The sequence below is a fragment of the Onychostoma macrolepis genome, chromosome 02, assembly GCF_012432095.1.
Source record: "Onychostoma macrolepis isolate SWU-2019 chromosome 02, ASM1243209v1, whole genome shotgun sequence".
Lineage (NCBI taxonomy): Eukaryota > Metazoa > Chordata > Actinopteri > Cypriniformes > Cyprinidae > Onychostoma > Onychostoma macrolepis.
This window is the reverse complement of record NC_081156.1, coordinates 1,769,034-1,788,272: the sequence shown is the minus strand read 5'-3', so window position 1 is coordinate 1,788,272 and position 19,239 is coordinate 1,769,034. Positions and strand designations below refer to the sequence as shown.

General features: G+C 36.5%; 1 protein-coding gene and 1 long non-coding RNA gene across 14 annotated transcripts in view; one reads left to right on the top strand and one right to left on the bottom strand.

Annotated features, from left to right (window-relative positions):
• dlg1b (discs large MAGUK scaffold protein 1b) overlaps positions 1-5,582 on the bottom strand; it is a 127,918-nt gene extending 122,336 nt beyond the window's left edge. For 4 of the 13 annotated variants that reach the window (XM_058762553.1, XM_058762566.1, XM_058762592.1 and 1 more), the window contains exons 1-2: positions 4,957-5,579; positions 4,438-4,569 (exon numbers count right to left, since the gene is read on the bottom strand). In XM_058762553.1, coding sequence (XP_058618536.1) covers positions 4,438-4,569; positions 4,957-4,975 — 151 coding nt within the window. In that variant the 5' untranslated portion in view covers positions 4,976-5,579. Of the gene's footprint in view, positions 1-4,437; positions 4,570-4,956 lie in introns of all 13 variants that reach the window. The other 9 variants (XM_058762511.1, XM_058762516.1, XM_058762526.1 and 6 more) reach the window with 5 other exon arrangements.
• A 233-nt stretch (positions 5,583-5,815) lies between these two features.
• Positions 5,816-8,660, top strand: LOC131531724 (uncharacterized). Its single transcript, XR_009268769.1, has 3 exons — positions 5,816-6,041; positions 6,535-6,606; positions 7,571-8,660. It is a non-coding gene; the product is annotated as an uncharacterized LOC131531724 (long non-coding RNA).
• Positions 8,661-19,239: the final 10,579 nt, after the last annotated feature.

The window sequence follows — 19,239 nt, the reverse complement described above, 5'->3', positions numbered from 1 at the left end:
CTATGCGCACTCGCGTCTGCCGCTTTAAATTCTCCACCTCCTTACAGCAGGATGGATTCTGATTGGATGTCAATGTTTGTATCGTTCATCAGCTGGAAAAAAATCGTAATAAAAGTGATTCCAACGATATCGTTTCTCTGTGCCTTTATCGTTATAGTTGTGGTGTGCTATTCTTTAATATTACAAATTATTTTAGAACTATATTTTTATAGTTACCTTTATCGTTATTGTGCTTGGTGTGAACAGGCCTTAAACCTCCACTAATTCGCAACGTGTTTTCTAAAAGTTTAACATAAAAGTATTACATGGCTTTCTATACATCTCTTGCATGAGACGCGAGTGCAATAGTCATAGTTGTCTGTCCCAAAAATGCGCCTAATATGCGCTTTTTTCGAATGGCTTGGTTTCGGTTTTAACCTAACCAATAACCTCACCTCGTTGAGCTTCAATATTTCTCAATTTTATTTCAATATTTTGAATGAATAACACAGCAGCAGCGCGTCAACTGGACAGATTAACAAAAACAAAGTAGCCTACGACAACGACACTTACATCATCATCACCGCATCTCATGTGCCTCTGCTGAGGCTCCCTCACCGACGCACACCTAACATTCAATTGCACCGTTATTGCATTCAAATGGAAATTTGTGTTTTAAATTTGACTAATATTCATTTTTTATTCACATTCTCCTCATCCCAGGCAGGCACAGCACTCAGCATGTGTTCGTGTGTGCTGTCTGCTTGTCACTGATAGCACGCGCCTATATCGTGCGCTATATCGAACATTTTCTCTATCGTTATCAATGAAGGTGTACCGTCGATAAATAGCGATACCGTTTTATCGCCCAGGCCTAATCAAACATATATGAATTATTATATTAATTTAAAACATAAATATTACTGTCTAAATTGTTACAATTTTTAGAAGGCACATTAACTACTTTCACATTCACATTGTGTTTGCTGCGTAAAAACATGGGTCGATATGCACAATTGAGCATTGACATAAGATAGGCTTTTTGGAAATGCTCATTTATTCTATGCCACGAGGTGGCGCTTTAAGAGTGGGTGAAATAAAGCAGTTCCCCCGGTAACGGCTGAACACAAAGCAACACCGGGCTCATAAACGCTGTTTTATCAGGCATTATAGCAAGATACCAATGATACGTTTCTTAGGACAGTCGGTTTGCTTCAGAGATACATTCACAAAGATATCCATGCTGTGTTTTGGCTTTAGTGCAGCGCTCATATTTATTCAAATGACATAATTGCCTTATGAAGTTTAATCCAGCCATATTGCGATTCTTGCCTTTCCACCCCCAACTGTAAGACCTCTTGAAATTATAATTAAGACTTTTCTTACACCATTTAACGCATTTAAAACTTTTTAAGGCCTTAAAAACTCTTAAAATTTAGTTGTATCAAATTTAAGGACCCGTGGGAGCCCTGTATTTAAAATAGCCTGTCGGGCAGGGCTGTGATACATTTTGGTAGCCCGACTGGAAAACACAACACGGAATGTCGGGCTAGCAATTTTGCAAGTCCCGTTTAGTATAATACCAGTGTCATTATGAGGGGTTCTGTTTATTCATGTCAGTTCAGTGACCCCATCCGTGCTCTGCGAGTACGCAATGTGCATGATAAAAATGGAGCTCTTTTAATCTCTGCCTATTTTAACATCATACAAAGGGTCTTGTTTCACACAAAATATTTATATCATCAGCCCAAATGAGTCCAGGTGCACTGTTCAGAACCATTAGAAAACACAAGCTGTATCAGACAATATAGGCTAGTAAATAAAAGTATTTATAAGGTCCAAAATGATCAATGGAACCATCGCAAATAAATCTGATAGAGATTAGAATTTACAACTATTAGAACTAGATTAGAACTATATATGATCTTTCACAACTGAAGTTTAACAAGACTGAATATATAAAAAAAAAACGAAAGTGGATTCAAAAAAGACAGAGTTCATTTCCTTAAATTTGCTATATTTGCTACATTCTGTAGTGGAGACGACTGTTACTCTCATACCACGGAGACGTGCCCTCTCTGTTGAGCCAGTCAAAACAGAGCCGATTCCCAGGTTTCTGAGTCTCATGTTCACTTTTCTCCTTGCGGAATGAGATCTGTGGTAAGGCAGCCCTTAAACAGAGTGCTGTATTGACGTCCGATTAACAGACCTCTGCAGCCACAGGATAGAATTTCCGCAGTTCACCAAGCCTGCCGAGTCTCTTTAACTCTGACACATGTCTTCATTATCTGATGGCTCATTTAGAGACTTTGGAATGCTAATGCTTTCTGTAGATAATTAATAAAATGATTGTGATGATCAACTTTAGAGATTACAATCATTTACAGCGCCACGATCAGCACATGAGGAAATAATAAAAAATATATAATATAGCTCAGTTAATGTTTTTTTTTTTTGCTGGCTTGATGCTCGCCAAAATGATTATAATGTGCTTTAGGAGATGCTTCCTATCTACTTGAGGAAGTGATTTGAATCCATTACATATTCTGTTTCAAACAGGACCTCTGAATAAAGATTAGGAAAAGATATTGGCCTGCCTGTGTGATATCAAATTCACCACTCTCCAGCTCTTTATGAAGCACTAAGAGCTTTTTAAAAAAGGTTCTTCTGTGTGTGAATAAAACCTGGCCATTATCTACTTCAGATAATGTCATTTAATCTTACTCCTACTCTGAATCTCATTTTCAAAACAATTACCTAGGAACTCATGAGGCAGGTGGGTTCTGTCAAGGGTAAACCTGGTCTATCTTGTGACCCACATTTTGCATGCAGGAGGAGACCTGCCCTGCTCTGGTTAACTCTTCTTCTCTGGCATCCAGGGAGGGATCTTAAGGCTCTAATCGTTGAGATACAGACTGCAGTGATGCGCTCTCTCAGAGAAACCATCATAAATCATCAGCCTACGGATTAGGACTAGGGTAATCATGTCAACAGACGGATTACATTTTGTTTGTCCTTTAGAATACATATCTGAAGAAAAGTCAAATTGGAAACGGTCACTCCAATGCGTTTTTCATTAGCGGCGCTCTTAAGAACACGTGCATGTGGGACATATATGAGAAGAGGGATTTCTGCACGTAACTGTGTGAATGACGCCATGCATGAGAGTGATTACACATGTATGGTGTATGAACCTAGTAATGCTGAGCACAAACATTCATCATGGCAGCTCAGAGTAAGATGGTTTTCTGAGAACAGTGCTGAGACACATGTAACATTACTGCGTAGCACTTTGGCCTGGACAACGGAAGCAAATGTTTACAGCTTGTAGTATTGTGATATGCAATTAAAATATCTGTTACATTCCCTCATCTATTACCAAGTTTTTTTTTTTTGCTTTTTTACAAATCGAGTTGGCTTTTAAAACTGAAGCAAGACACATGAGTGAAATCATTCACAAAGAGGAAGCTTACCAGTCTCGGTCCTAAAACATGTGGCCATTTCACTAGACAAATCTAAAACATGTAACTAAGCATGCCTTAACTAATACTCTTCACTTTCAGCCACTCAAGCAAAAGCTTCCATGTTTTTTTTCTTCTGAAGAATAGGAAGCAGAGGATGAAATTATTACAGGAAGCCTCCACACCTTAAGGGTCAAACACAGAGAGTCGCTGGCACATGGCCAACCAAACCCCTGAGAAACTCAAACAGGCTGTTCAGCATTCCTCGTGGTTGCCTTTCTTGCTTAGTTTGCAATGGCCGGCCTAAGAGAACTAAGAAACACTATATTGCAGCTCCTCAATCAAACAACTCATATAAAATTCAATTACACAAGAACATCCTGAAATAATATTTTAGATAATAGTTTATACTTAAAATGTGAACACTGCTTCAAAGTATTCATTCCAAATTTACAGTTCGACAGCACAGTGCTACAGGTACTCTTTAGACAATATATGAATAGACAGGAAAGCTGTTAAAGTCAAGAAATAAAGTTAAATGCTTTAGTATCATGGTCACCTAGATGTCAGTAAGTTCTCGCCCCTCTGAAAATGGAGGCAATGGTAATTAAATGTCAGTATAGCTTGAGTAACACATACCCCTGATTGGCTTTTACTACTCACCACCTCTGTGTAACGACAAGCGCCCACCAAACGTTTGGAGGGAAAATGTCACAACCTCCACAGACTGAATATAAACACCCCATGAATGAAAAACTAATACTGATTATTTCGTACAGAGCTCACAACAAAGTTTAGTCACTTGTCTTGTGTCACCCTATATGTAAATAAATGATATTGAAAGTAACATTAAATTAGACTAGATAGATAGATAGATAGATAGATAGATAGATAGATAGATATTTCATGCAACTCATGGCGATAAATAGTAGCTCTCACAGCATGACACAGTACTTTCATTATTACTAGGGCAGTGCTGAATGACACATTGTAGTACCTATAAGCGCCTGGAAGAGGTTACTCTGGAAGATGTCAATGACTCTCTGGATGGAGTTTCTCAGCTGTCTGTCTTCAGTGTTACTGAGTTTTGACCGGTATTCCTCCAGCAGTATAAGAGCCCTCTGTGCATCTATACCGGGCAGACAGAAAGTTTTCATGAATTACATAATAACACGATACTGCAGCAGACAGCATAAAGCGAAATATCTAAAGCTCGTGTCTGCGTTTGACGTCATGAGTAAATAAAGCTTAAATAAGACATAAATGACTTATTAAAATAAGTTTTAAAACCTATGTGGTGTTGACTGGACAAAACAAAAATGACAGTCCTCATTTCCAAACATTTTTGTTTTTAGAGTAGTTTATATTCAGTTACCTTGAGATGAAGCTCGGTAAACGACAATATAGTAACATTTTACAGTGTGAAATGTTCAGATAAGCCGCAAAGTAGTGAGTTACCAATTACAACGCCAGCGTGTGTAAAAGTATATCCACGTTTTAATGAGAGTTTTCTCACCTTTTTTCCTTACTGGCATGTTTCGCTTGGGCTCTTGCACGATAACAAATCCAGCAGAGCACGCGATAGAAATTAACAATACACGCGATAGTAAAACGCTCCTCTCCCAACACGAGTCCGTCCAGAGTGTCTAAGAGGAGTAAGTCAGACGCAGTTGGCATGAAACTCAAATGTTTATCCGGTAAACATGGGGACGGTTCAGGCTGATATGAAAATGAGCCGTTGGGGTTTTAGAGTAGAGCGAGAGCTGCACTTCTTCAACCTGACAGTCGCACGACACCACAGAATTGAGCTTTACTCCACTGACAGCCCTGCGCTTCCATTCAAAAGACACTCAGACGCTACGACTCAGCCTCCACCACCAATCTGCTCCGCGTCTGCGGGGGAAAAACTGAACATATGTCGCCGCCAGTTGCAGGAGGGCTTCCAAAAACTCCCCAAACTGCAAATATACACCTCCCTGCCGTGCGCTTGCAAGGGCTCAGTACTGTGAACACAAGCGATTCAAATCCTCACGTCCGCAGTTTGCTACATTCTTCTTCGCCTTCGGTGCAACGAGGATTGTTTTCCTAAACGTCAAACTTCTTTCGTTATCTCCTCCTCTTTTTTTCTTCCTATGTGTCAGAAATTCCAAACTTTCCTCCAAAATGGCGTCCCAGGGTTGGAAGAATGTCACGTGATTATAGACCCTACCCTTGACCGCCCAATCATGGGACTGAGCTACCTTTCTGCTCAGGGTTGGGAAGGTGAGACTTAACACTATCTTAAAGGAGACTCACTAACTCAAGCAGGCAAGTGTTATAAACAAGGGTTCAAATGAGGAAATAGGCTCTTACAAGTTAATGCGGGACTTGTTATGATTTAACATTACCATGCCTAGACTTTGTTTTCAATACAAATGAAACATTCCCGAGTATGACTACACCTGCTTTGATTTACCAATCCGCTGCCAAGAAGTTGTAGTAGCTGTTCACGTGGAAGCTCAACTGAGGGGGCATTATGTAAAGCCACCCAGAACCTGATCTTGAGATGCGGCTGCACAAAGTTCTCTGTGTTAATCCAGGGGTTTAATGCTCAACCCTGAGGTAGAACTATTTTGGTGCTGGTATATTAAATATATTTATTTGATCATATATATATATATTTTTTTGTGTGTGTGTGCATTTGTTGCTAAATGCTGCATGCATTAAAAAAAATAATAATTAAACAGTGAAATAACCTAAACCAGGTTAATGTATTAATTTTCTCACGTATTAATGTTTTTCCATCCCAGAACCCACAATTCAGGTTGTCTGACACCACAAACTCTCAATGAATCAGCATCTAATGTGGTTAAAATAAATCAAATCTGACATATATCGACACAAACAACCAAAGCAGTGGCCCAGATTGGAAAGTAGTCATGGTAAAAAGAGGATTTTATTTTTAGATGGTCATGTTTTATGAATGATCCTCTCTGATCTTGAAGAGGCTACCTCCTCCTTGCCACAGTGTCCAAGAGCAGTCACGTTTGCATTGTATCTTATGAACATTATTGATTTGATTTGCTATGAGTATTTATTTCGATTTTGCCTTTAGGCCAGCGTATCAATCTTGGTGACAGACGTGCATGCTTTGTGGACAAGTTCTTGGGAGTCTGGCATTTTTGTGGTACTTTTCATAATTTCATTTGTTTAAATTGTGTTGTTTTAGTTTAATATAAATGAACTGTGTCAATGTAATCAACATGTATTACCATTTGAGACTGGGCATATTCTCTGTGACAGAATGTGGATCTGTAAGCAATATGAGATTGGCGCTTCCTAGCACATGTCCATCCCGTCTGGCTCTCTCATACCAAACAGTGATTATAGCAGCTGTTTTTGCTGTCATCTCTGGACAAATTGCTCACAATTAATCTTGGCATAAATCAGGATTTTGGCAGCAGTGTTGGTAAGCGTAATGACATGAAATTTTGTCAACAACAAGGGAAATAAAACTAAAATGGTGTAGAATGGATTTTCTCTGGGCGGTTAGTGTTGCATTGATGTAATTATTTGTGACTGTTTTGTTTAGTTGTTTTTGCTTTGTCACCAATAATGATAATGTGATGCTGTTGTGTTGCTGCATTGAAGTCATTATTACCAGTATTGCCCATTTTGTTATAATCAATCTTTTCAGTATTATGATAATCGTACCGCAGCATGGCATGTAATTTGATTTTATTCTCTTAATGTGATGATGGCCTATTAAACAAATCCCAGCCTGTAAACAGATAATTATCTGGCATAATTTCAACAGGCTGTCAGAATGCCAGGACATGATCGATCCAGAGTAACAGCTAATCTTTCATTTGTGCTGCATCTCAGTACATCCCGATGAGAAATGTTAGTCGTAATGCTAACACTTGACGTTTCCAATGATGATTATGTCGTGATTCCCTGAGAAGTCAAATTTAGTGATTCTACGTACACATTTAAATGGATTAATTTTGAAACATCATCATTTAATGCCAGAGCATTCATCCGGGGATCCATAAACGTCCTGCCAGGGGCCATGAAGGGATAAATAAAACTTGTAAGGAATAAAAAAAATACATCCATAATTTTTCCAAACTTCTTGTACTATGTTGCAGGGATGCTGGATCCTGTTCCTGTTTCTCAGCACATAATCCAGGGAAACATGGATGGATGGACTTCTTGCCTCCAGTTCACCAATCCTGCATGTCTTTGGATTGTAGGATAAATCAAGAGCTTCTGGAGGAAACCCATGCCAACATGGGGAGAACATGCAAATTCCAGCCAGAACTAGAACATATAATATATAAAAACCCTCTGTTATGAGCTTGCCATCCATCCAGGGTGTTTCCCTGCCTATGGCCAGAGACGGTCCAACATCCCCATGATCCTAAGTGGTTTGGAGAATGGATGTCAAGTCAGTTCAGGTCACCTTTATTTTTTATTATGTTTTATAATATACAGATTGTGTCAAAGCAGCTCCACAGAAATAAACAGGAAGTAACAGAATCCATTATGGAAACTCGGGTATAGAGACAGTTTTATTTAGCAGCTCTAAAAAACAGCAGTTTCATTATTTAGCTCAAGTTAGTTTAGATCAGTAACAGTTTCAAGTTAATCAATCAGCAACTGTAAGGCAGCAGTGTCGTTATTTATCTCGAGTGAGTTCAATGTTGATCCAGTTCAGTTCAATACAAGAGCTGATGCTGTAAAATGTGATTCATTAGTAAAGCAGCTTAATTCAGTTCAATCTTTGTTTATCCGATGGTGTCAGAATGGATATAAAACATATAAAAGCATATAAAACAACACAAATGTAAGCAGAAATGTAATCATATTCTAAATGCACTTTATTAATGTATACATTTTGGTTCATTTCTGCATGAAATAAGAGATCTTTTTTAAGAGATAGATAAACACTTTATTTTCAGGCATTTTTCTTACATCATAGTATCTCCGATTTGACGGTAACAATGTATATTCACACTTAGTAATAATACTGTTTGCCAGACTTAATTATCTTTGAAATAACTTCGACCTTAGGGTGGTGGAAAACACTTTTGCATTGCAGAACACTCATAATCATTTTTTTTTTTTTTTAAAGAAAGTAATTTGCTACTTGCTCCAAAAGCCCTAAGACACAAATAAAATATATTTTTTGCTTTGTCCTCTTACAAACATTTCCAATATGATTTTTCCAAGATAACAAATTATCTATAATTATATCCAAGTATTTATATGAAACAACCTGCAACCTGCTGGAATCTTTATCAATATTCATATACTGTTTCATTTTCATTCATCTTATAAGCATTTTTCCACATCATTCACTTGCCACTTACCGCACACAGTGTTAGTGCATCTCAGGACTGCCAGAGGTAATAAAATATATTAAAACATAATATAATATATATTTTATAGATTTGTGCGACAGTCATCAGTATGAAAAGTAAAAAGTATAGGGGAACAGCAACATTGGCTGTATTGGTAGAAGATAGAGTTTTGTTCACTTCTGTTGTGTGCACTTTACTGTTAAGAAAAGAGTTATACTATCATACTATATTTTGCTTGCATATGGTTTGGTAGTTGTTTGACTCTCATGTGAAGGGAGATTTTCTTGTAATCTATTCCAGCCCCTTGATCATGTCATGATTAGATGATAGGGGAAGGGGCTTAGAGTGTATGTGAATGGCCAGATGGCACCCTACAAATCCCACCTTACATCATAAAATAAGTCTGTTAATGTAATCTCCCACAGTAGTATTAATACACAAGACAGGAAATCTTATCAACATCCAAGCAGGCCTAACAGAGCACTAGGGAAACAGTAGCACATCCTGCAGTAGTGTCCGCAAAAGCATAGCACAATAACTGAAGCGGAGGGGTTGTTGTGCCACATGCATGCTTGAAAATTGAGAGAATATATATAAAAAAGTAAATGAGGAAAATATGAAGATGACTATATGGTACATAAAGGGTTTTAAAAAAAAAAAAAAAGAAGTGCAAAGTAGAAGTTTTTTGATCAGTGCTCATACATTGCTAAGCAGTACAAATATAACAAATTTAGCAGTGAACATATAACAGCTGAACATCTGCATACTGATGGGACTGGGATATTTTTGCATTGGGAAAAAAAGAAAATAATAAATAAAGCCTAATTGTTTAAAGTGTATAAACATACTAAATTCTGCAGTAATTAATATGGGTTTAATTAGGATTATATACGTGTGACATTATAAGCCATTTTTTTAATCACTTATAAAGCTTTATCAGCTAATTTTAATTTGGCATGGCAGATTATATCTTGATCCAACTTGAAAATGTCAAGTGCAGACGTTCAAAAGTTAGTAAATGGGCATCTTCATTGAAAACGTGAATGCATTAAATATTAAATATTACAAGCCTATATCAAATAAATAGGCTTATTAATTTTAGACTACCAATTGGAAATTAAGTATGCAATATATTATAGCAGTTTTAGGGTCTAGCCTACAGGAACATAAAATATAGGTTAAAATAGTAAAAAAAAAAAAAAAATACAGTTATCCAAGAATGCGCAATAAAATAGTATTTTTTCCCCACATGCTATGGAAGTCAAATAGGACCAGTAACTGTTTGGATATCAACTTTCTTTAAAATATCACCTTTTGTGTTCAGCAGGAGAAAAGAAAGTTATACAGATTTGGAATATGCATATGCTTTAGAGAAATATAGGAACTATAATAATAACAACATTCTAAGCTGTATATACAGCAGAAACTTGTTCTTTTAGAAAAGCTCTTGAATTGTATCAGTTACTATGAAGTAGCACAATGAATCCAAAGTCTTTTTTTTTTCTCAGTGGAGCTCAGTCATGATGCTACATAAATGGTGTGACTCATTTTAATGAAAGAACAGTAAAAGCATGTCATATCACTGATTGTTTCATGTGGACATATGCCAGTTGGCATCTTTAGAAGTTTGGAAATGAGACAGCCATATTAAATCTTCCAAAAATATTAGTCTTAATAGGAAGCAATTTATTATTTTGAGTGACAGTACTGCTTTTTTTTTTTTTTTTTTTGCAGTGTAATCTGAGCATACTTGATTCTGCTCTTGATTTAAACAAATCCCAGCGGTGGACAGATAATGGTTTGAATTAGCTTCTTTGACCTCAGGGATTAATCCCAGAATAACAGAGAACACAACAATAGGTCAAATGCATGTGAAAAATGACCATAAACTAATTCCATAAAACTTATTTTTGTGGATTAAATATGCATAGACCTATACAAGTCTAACCTTGTGAGAGTGTGCACTGAGTACACATTTATAAAGAGAAAAACAGTATTTTGTTATCAGAAACAGTAGTTTGTCACATAGTATCAGACATTTTGCTCTTAAAACTGCTCTAAAAAAGTAAACTGGGTCTATTACACTGAGTGACTGCATTAAAAAGCTATTGTAAGAGATTAGATCCATTTCTGGCACAGTACGTTAACTCACTCTCGCACATCAGTTTCATTGTCCATCACGTTTATGGGTCAGTGCTGTCTAACAGCTTTTTTCTTTTCTTTTTTTTCTTTCTTTTTTTACAGAAGGGATTTGTCATATTTTACAGGCAGGAAATTCATCACTGTGACCTATCAGCATAGCATGCATCTATAATGCACATACTCATCTGACGAAATTTACATGTTCTATCACACAATACTCATATATTACATGTTACGTATTCTCAGGTGAAAACTGTCCCAATTCAAAGGCTTCTTCAAATTGCGGCCTTATTATTTTTTTTTTTGAGAAAGATACATTTTCAGATTACACTTTTAAATGTAAGTGTAGAGTTTCAACTTAATCAAATATCTAACGTTACAATAATAATAAAAAAAACTTTTTAATTATTAAATTAAGTTTAAATATTTTCTTATATCTTACAATGATGTGATTTCATAGATTTATACATTTTATTATGTACAATAAATGGACTATGGTGAACATATTTAGGCAATGCTCCGTAGGTTCGACCATCCCATTTAACAATGGTAACAATGGTACCCCTTCGGGGGTGTGGCCTTTGAAGTCTGCATCTTTCAAAGGATGCAGCCTTTGAATTGGGACACAGCTTAATATATGAGATAATTAGACCTTTTTATGACAAGACAAGGTTAGTTTAGGTTGTAAAATTGTAAAATGTCATGTGGTGCAACTTATACTCATTCATTCATTATTCATGATATTTAACAAAAAAAGAGAAATACATTTTTCTCTAAAATGTTAAAAACTAAAATGATGAAATAATGATTTTTTTTTTAAAGACTGTATTTATTTAAATATCTTGGTTATGGTATTAAAAATGTGGCACATTTCAGTGGCAAGTCTGTTCTGTGTCTTAGACTTTATTTTCCACTGAGCTCAACGAATATAGTCTAGCCACAATACACTAATCCAACCAAAAAGGCAGAGCAAATCCTAGTGTGACACTCTGTTTTAGAGATATATGTGTGGAGTGAGAGTGTACTTTGGGCGTTGACCCAGTCTGCGCAGCTATGACCACATCCCACATAAGGAAAACGAGGCCTTGTGCCAGTAAAGCCAATGAATGAGCACTGGTCAGAAGGCTGTTTCTACTAATGGAAGGCACAGAGAGCCCTGGTGTCTGGTTGCTGTTGAGAAAGAGTGAATGGAAGGGGAAAATAAAGAAGAGGGAGCAGCACCACAGAGCCGCCTTGGCAGTCTCGTCTCGGTAACCATGTACCAGGCTGTACAATAGCTTCCTCTGTTCAAGAGAGAGAGCACTAAGGGATGGGCGCATTGTATGAATGCAAGTGTGTGTTAATGTGTGAGAGCTTGTGTTGCCTTGCACACATATTTGTTTAAGCATGCGCACTCACACCCGAACACAATATGCACCAACACACCCTTTTTAGGCTCTCACAAGAGCCTCATAAAACTCTTCAACTAACCTTGTTTTCTTCTAAACTAATTTATGTAATCAAAATACACCATTCTGTGTTTTCTACTAAATGTGACCCATGAATTCCCACCGAGCTGTACCAAAGTATGGTGAGGAGAAACATCAGGCCCGTTTTTTCAAACAGAGCCATTGTGAGTGACTTCAGTAATGTGATCTAATGGCAATAAGGTGGGTTGGGCCATTGAAGTGTAAACCCTTATAATAGGAAGTTTACTGTCAGTTTGTTTGTCCTAAAGGTTTAGTTCACCAAAAAAAAAAAAAAAAACCTGTGTTGCTCCAAGACAATGTTCCTAGAAGATTTCTGTTCCTCCTTTGAAAGTCTGTCCCACCAAAACTTTGACACTTCAAAAAGTTAATAAATCCATATTTAATCCAAGTCTGAAGAGACACTTTATTATGAGCAGATTTAATTAAGGCTCTTTAAAAAATTTTATTTTTTATTTAGGCATATTTACTGTATAGAGAACATCAGAAACACAAACATGATTGCTTGGCATGCAAAAATTCAAAAGGTTTGTTCTCACGTGTCACATAATCATGTTCAAGCCTCTGCAAGAACCAATGAGTTTCATTCTTGTGCATCAAGCAAATATGGTTGATCTGTGTTTTTATGTGAATAAAAGCCTCAATCAAATCTATTCATCATATGAAGCGATGGTGTCTCTTCAGAAGGCTGGATTAAACCACTCAATTCATATAGATTAATTTTATGATGTCTTTATGAACTTTTTGAAGCTCAAAGTTTTGGTGGAATGGACTTCAAATGAAGGAAGAGAAATTTCTCATGTTTTGTTAATAATATATTCATTTGTTTTTGTTTTTTGGAAATGAGTGAAAGTCTAGGTTTGCAATGAAATGCTCAGTTCAGTTTAAATAGTATCTGTGCAATCACGTCGGCGATATCGCTGGAAATGAAGTGTCCCCAACTGAGCAAGCCAGAGGCGACAGCAGCAAGGAACCAAAACTCCATCGGTGACAGAATGGAGAAAAACCAGGCTCAGTTGGGGGGCCAGTTCTCATCTGGCCAGACGAATCAGCAGATTGTGCTGAGGACTCATCTGGTTCCCGAGGTCTTGTCCCGATGGCCATCTAAGAGACAAGGGCCCGTGTTCTTAATGATTCTAAGAATCCTCTCAGAGAGCTCTTAATTAACTTAAACATTTCTACGTAGGAGTCTTAGCTTAAAAGTGATTCAGGACCAATCTGAGAGCAACTCTGAGCAAGGAAAAGACAAAAACATTTATCTTAGTGAGGAGGCGGGGCTGACCCCGTTGCTAGCTATGACAGTCTTTTGAAGACTGTGATTGATTGGTTGGCTGTCCAAGAAGGAAATAAAAGAGGGCTTTTAAGAGTAGGGTCTATTATAAGCCTTCACTTTGAAATTACAGGCATAATTTTTCCTGTTTTACGTACTCTCTCTCTCTCACACACACACACGTTATATATGTATATATATTCTTTATTGTTTATATACCATGCTGTCATATTTAACATATTTTATAGGAAATTAACAGCGACACAAGGTTCTGAAAGTGCTGTAATTGTTTGCGTGATCACTTTGCTTATAGAAGGTTGTGACACACCCAAATCATCACTGCTGCATAGTTGCATTTTTCCAGTTGCCAAATATGTTAGCACCGCATTTTACCCGGGGTTATGAAACCCTGCTCCGGAGCAAGGTTTAGCACCGCATTTGTGGTGTAAACCCCGCATTGCGGTGCTAAGTTTGTTCAGTGTGAAACGGAGCGGTGTTTGCTTGTTGCTGCTGGACGCTTGGCAACAGACAGCCAATCAGAAATTGAGCAGCGAGGTTCATGTCACGCCATTAACAGGAAACGCGCGTCATGTAAACTGCAGCTGGTGAGAAGATAATATTCACATACTTTGCTCCTTGTTTTCTTTCTTTTGTACTTTTGTCTTTGTTTTCTTGCCTTTGTGCGTCATGAGGCTGTTCACATGTCGCGCCTAAAACGCGTTTAAAACGCTAAGCGCGCTGCTTTCTACTTCTTTCCAAAGCGCTGTAGCTTGCGTTCCCATGGCGTCTGCCGTTGCTAAGCAACCAAGACCTGCGCTCTTCATGAAGACGCAGAAGTTTCAGCAAAGGATAAATGCTGTTCGTCCAATCAGAGACAGTGACACCGCAAATATGCAAATAAGAACGTTAACCGGGGTTTAGGAATGTACGGTGTGAAACGTCTGTTAATGAATACCCAGGGTTAACAGTTAACCCCAGGCATAGTATGAGCAGTGTGAAACGTGATTACAGAGATAACCCAGGATTCTGCTTATCCGGGGTTTAGGATGACCCAGGGTTAACAATTTCAAGTGTGAAAAGCCCTTTAGTCTTTCGGCCATTTTCTCCTGAGGCTCGTCTGTACTCCTAACAAACTTGGACCTTAAGACTTCTTTTAAGGGATAAGATGCTTTCTGAGTGACTTTTTTCTTTACTGGGATCTTTTCTTTAATTTTAAGAGGAAACACCCACAATTTCTAAGAATTTTCATGAATACGGGCCCTGGTCTTCACTGGATCTGTCTCTGGGGTTCATCTAGTTGTCCTGATGTAGCCTAAGTGTAAAGTGTTAAGTGTATATGAAATAAATTGACAGAAAAAGTGTTAACTTTTGAGTTGTCAAAAGTCAGTGGAACATGTTCAAGTGATGAACTACTAGTAGTTTTTCCAGTTCTGAAAAAAGGTTTAGCAGTATTTGTTTGCAGATGCTACTTGGTTTGAGATCTAAACCTCAATGTAACATTTACTCAACTTTTACCATATCACATTTACTTTAAAAAAAAATTATTTTTTAAATTTAAAAAGCACTCTAATTTAGTCTACTAGTCATAAAACACTAATCTTTAAACTACAATCAATTGTAGACCCCTCGAACCCAGATCTGACCTGCCTGTTTGCGTAGAACCAGTCGTTTGATGTAGCCTTTGGTTATGTTAATCAAAAATTGCCTCTGCTTCCTTTTCTCCTACACTGGAAATGAGCCATTCATTGTGTCTGTTCTCTTACATGCACTTCTCCTCCATCCTATTGAAGTGTGCCTTTGAAGTCCTGCAATTGATAAAGAAATAAACCGAAGCAGAATGAAAGCATTCTAATCCTCTTTTTCTGATTTTTTTTCTTATAAAGAACAGCAAACCAGAAATGTATTTTGTTTAGGATTTAGGAACAGTGAATATTGACTATTCAATCTCAGTATACAGAGTTTTACACAGCAAAACAACACTGAACAAATGAATAGGTCTTAAAAAAGAGCATATACAGTACATAAACATCTGCTCCTGCTATACATTTAAGCTTACCATAGCAACCACAGGGGGGTGTAGTTACCCCTGTATCCTAGTTTCTCTCATTTTGAAAAAAAAACAAAAAAACTATAGACCTTTTAACCTAGGCATTTTATACTCGTGTCTATTCACAATCCATTATCTTTTGGATGGTCAGATTGAGTGCCATACTCTTAGCATTGCAATCCTTTATAATGATATCAAGGACCATTTGCTTATTATAAATGATATATCAGCAGTACTTAATAAAATGCGTGGTCTGCAATAATGCTTTGCTCATCGGAAGTCTGGCTTACTATAATAAACATGACAAAGCTCATCATTGTCTTTTACACCTAGTGTATTGTAAATATTAAATCAGCCGGAGAGTTGACATGCTAATGATGGCTTGACAATGTAAGCATGATGTTCTAAACCACCTAATCAGTTCCACAGAATTCGGGTGGTCTTCAGTTCTACTGACTTCTGACCAAAGCGGCAAAGCTGCTTATGATGACACGGACAGTTCAAAATCCTCACTAGGCTTGACATAAGCTGTTCTCACCAGACGTTAGACTCACAGGACAAGGAAGATGAATTTGTGCTTATTTGTGATTTGCAGAATTGTGGATGGTAGATGTGTCACTGCAGCACATATTCTTTTACTAATGCACCTTGGTAAACTGATTCTAGGCAAATTGTTGATTAAAATAAGGTGGGCTTGTCTAATATGAGGCTTGGTTTAAATTGGATAAGCTGGTGGAGAGAAACACATGAATTATCTTGCATATGTGACCCTGGACCACAAAACCAGTCATAAGGGTCAATTTTAATACATAATCTGAAAGCTGAATAAATAAGCTTTCCATTATGGTTTGTTAGAATAGGACAATATTTGGCGGAGATGCAACTATTTGAAAATCTGGAATCTGAGGGTGCCTTTAAAATCGCCTTTAAAGATGTCCAAATGAAGTTCTTAGCAATGCATATTACTAATCAAAAATTACGTTTTGATATGTTTACGGTAGGAAATTTACAAAATATCTTCATGCAACATGATCTTTACTTAATATCCTAATGATTTTTAGCATAAAAGAAAAATCGATAATTTTGACCCATACTGTTGGCTATTGCTACAAATATACCAGTGTGACTTATGACTGGTTTTGTGCTCCAGGGTCACATATTAGAAAGTGACGATGATGCTCCTCCCAGGTATTTCTGATCAATAACCTTTGCTCTCTGTAAAACTCTTTCCTACATATAGTTTCTGTTCTCTCGCTTCACAGTCACTACATAAAGAGAATAATATATATTTATATATTCGGTAAGTAGCCATTTAATAAGCAGAAAAAATACTGTAGGTTTTTTTTTGTGTGTGTTTTAATGATGTTAAATGATTTCTTATACTTTGAAAATTCAAGTCTTTCACACACAAATATAAATATATCAATTTTTAGCTTAGTTTTAAATGTAAAAATTGTTATGATGATGTCATTGTAATGACGGCCATTTTAATAACATTAATGGCTAGGGCTAGATTTTAAATTTTTCCAACCATAGCGCCAGACTTGACGTGAATTTTGAGAAAGAAAAAAAAATTAAAGCTTTTCTGGTTTGATATTTTAGGAGTACTTAAGCCTTAATGTACATGCTCACAATACAGGAGGTCTGCCACTTTGGCAGTGTATTAGTAAAAGGCACAAGAGTGTACAGTATGTTTTGTTTTGAGTGCCAAAAAACACCATATACATGTATAATTACAGCTGGGACAATCTAGCCACAACTGAAAACTGCATTTGAAATCTACACTAATAAATACACTTTAAATACACTAATATGTAACAATTTAAGCACTAAATCTGTCAGAAGCAGCAACATTTTCTAAAAAACTTTTTAAAAACGTAAAAAAAATTTTTTTTAAATTAAACAAAACAAAAAAGTTCACTGCCTACACTTTAAATCAATTAGCTGCCATTCGGCAATTGTTCTCTTTCATTTGCAGTTAAATTTTTTTTTAAACATTTAAAAAAAAAAAAAAAGAAAGAAAGAAAAATTCATTACCCTTACTTAATTGAAAATTGTTTTTACACAATTTAATTTAGTTCATTCAGAATAAATCTGTTTAGTTGGGTCAACACAATTTAGTTGGTTTATATGAAATTAACTTTTATTTTTTTCTCTCAACTTAATTTTATTTATTTATTACATTTGTCAAAATACATTTCCTTGTGGAGACTTGTGGGACTGTTTTTATATTAATTTACTAATGTATAATTAATTTTCTTCTGTATAAACAAACACTTATTCATGATTATACACAATGTATATAATGAACAAATAAGAAAAGGGTGGTGTCAGTATTGACATTAAAATATTTAGTATTCAGTGAGTGTCTACAGCCTGCACAGGCGACACTCTTCTGCATATGGTAACCACAAAATTCAAACACATTGCAGAAACTCCTCTAAATGTCAAAAACACATAAAATAACACTTCATCCCCAAATTTACTCTCCTAATGCAATCCCTTGCAAAGCATGCTGAGGACTACAGTCCTGAGGAACACAGTAAAATTAAGTTGTTACAAAATCTTAAAAGTCATATTACTTTAGCTCACTTTAAATCAAATCAAATCAAAGTTTATTTATAGAGCACTATTTTAAAACAACAATTGTTTAGCAAAGTGCTGTACAAGCATAATAAAAATAAAAATAAAATAAAACAATTTTACACATAACAAAAGTAACAGACATTAACACTGACCAGATACAAAACAGCTCTCATACTGAGTTAAATGCCAGAGTATAAAAATAAGTTTTAAGATTGGATTTAAAAACAGCAAGTGTTTGGGTCTGCTTAACATATAGAGGCAGGTTATTCTAAAGTTTTGGGGCTGTGACAGCAAAAGCCCGGTCACCCCTGCTTTTTACCCTTGTTCGAGGTACAACCAAGAGTAAACGGTCAGCAGACCTAAGTGCTCTCGATGGATCATGCGGTTGTATTAAATCAGAAAAGTAACTTGGTGCCAATCCTTTTAATGACTTATAGACTAAGACTAAAACCTTAAAATCAATTCTAAAACAAACAGGATGCCAATGAAGAGATGCCAGTATGGGTGTAATGTGTTTGCGCTTGCGCGGCCCTGTTAACCAACGAGCAACGGCATTTTGTACCATCTGTAAACGTTTGATGGAGGGCTGATTGATACCTACATACAGGCCATTACAATATTCAAGACGGGTTGAGATAAAAAGCATGTATGACCCTTTCAAAATCATTTAAAGACAAAAAAGACTTGACTTTGGATAATTGCCTCAACTGGAAAAAATGTATTTAATTTAATTACTGAATTAATTTGTTTATCCAATTTAAAATCACTATCCATTATAACACCTAGGATTTTAACATTTGGATTTACATTTTATAACACTCAAAACTAAATCCGGGGGGGTCATTGGTGTTACCAGATCTAAATATCATGACTTTGAGACAAAAATTTGAGGCCATCCAGGCCCTAACCTCCTCAAGACAGTCCAACAATGGTGCTACAAAGT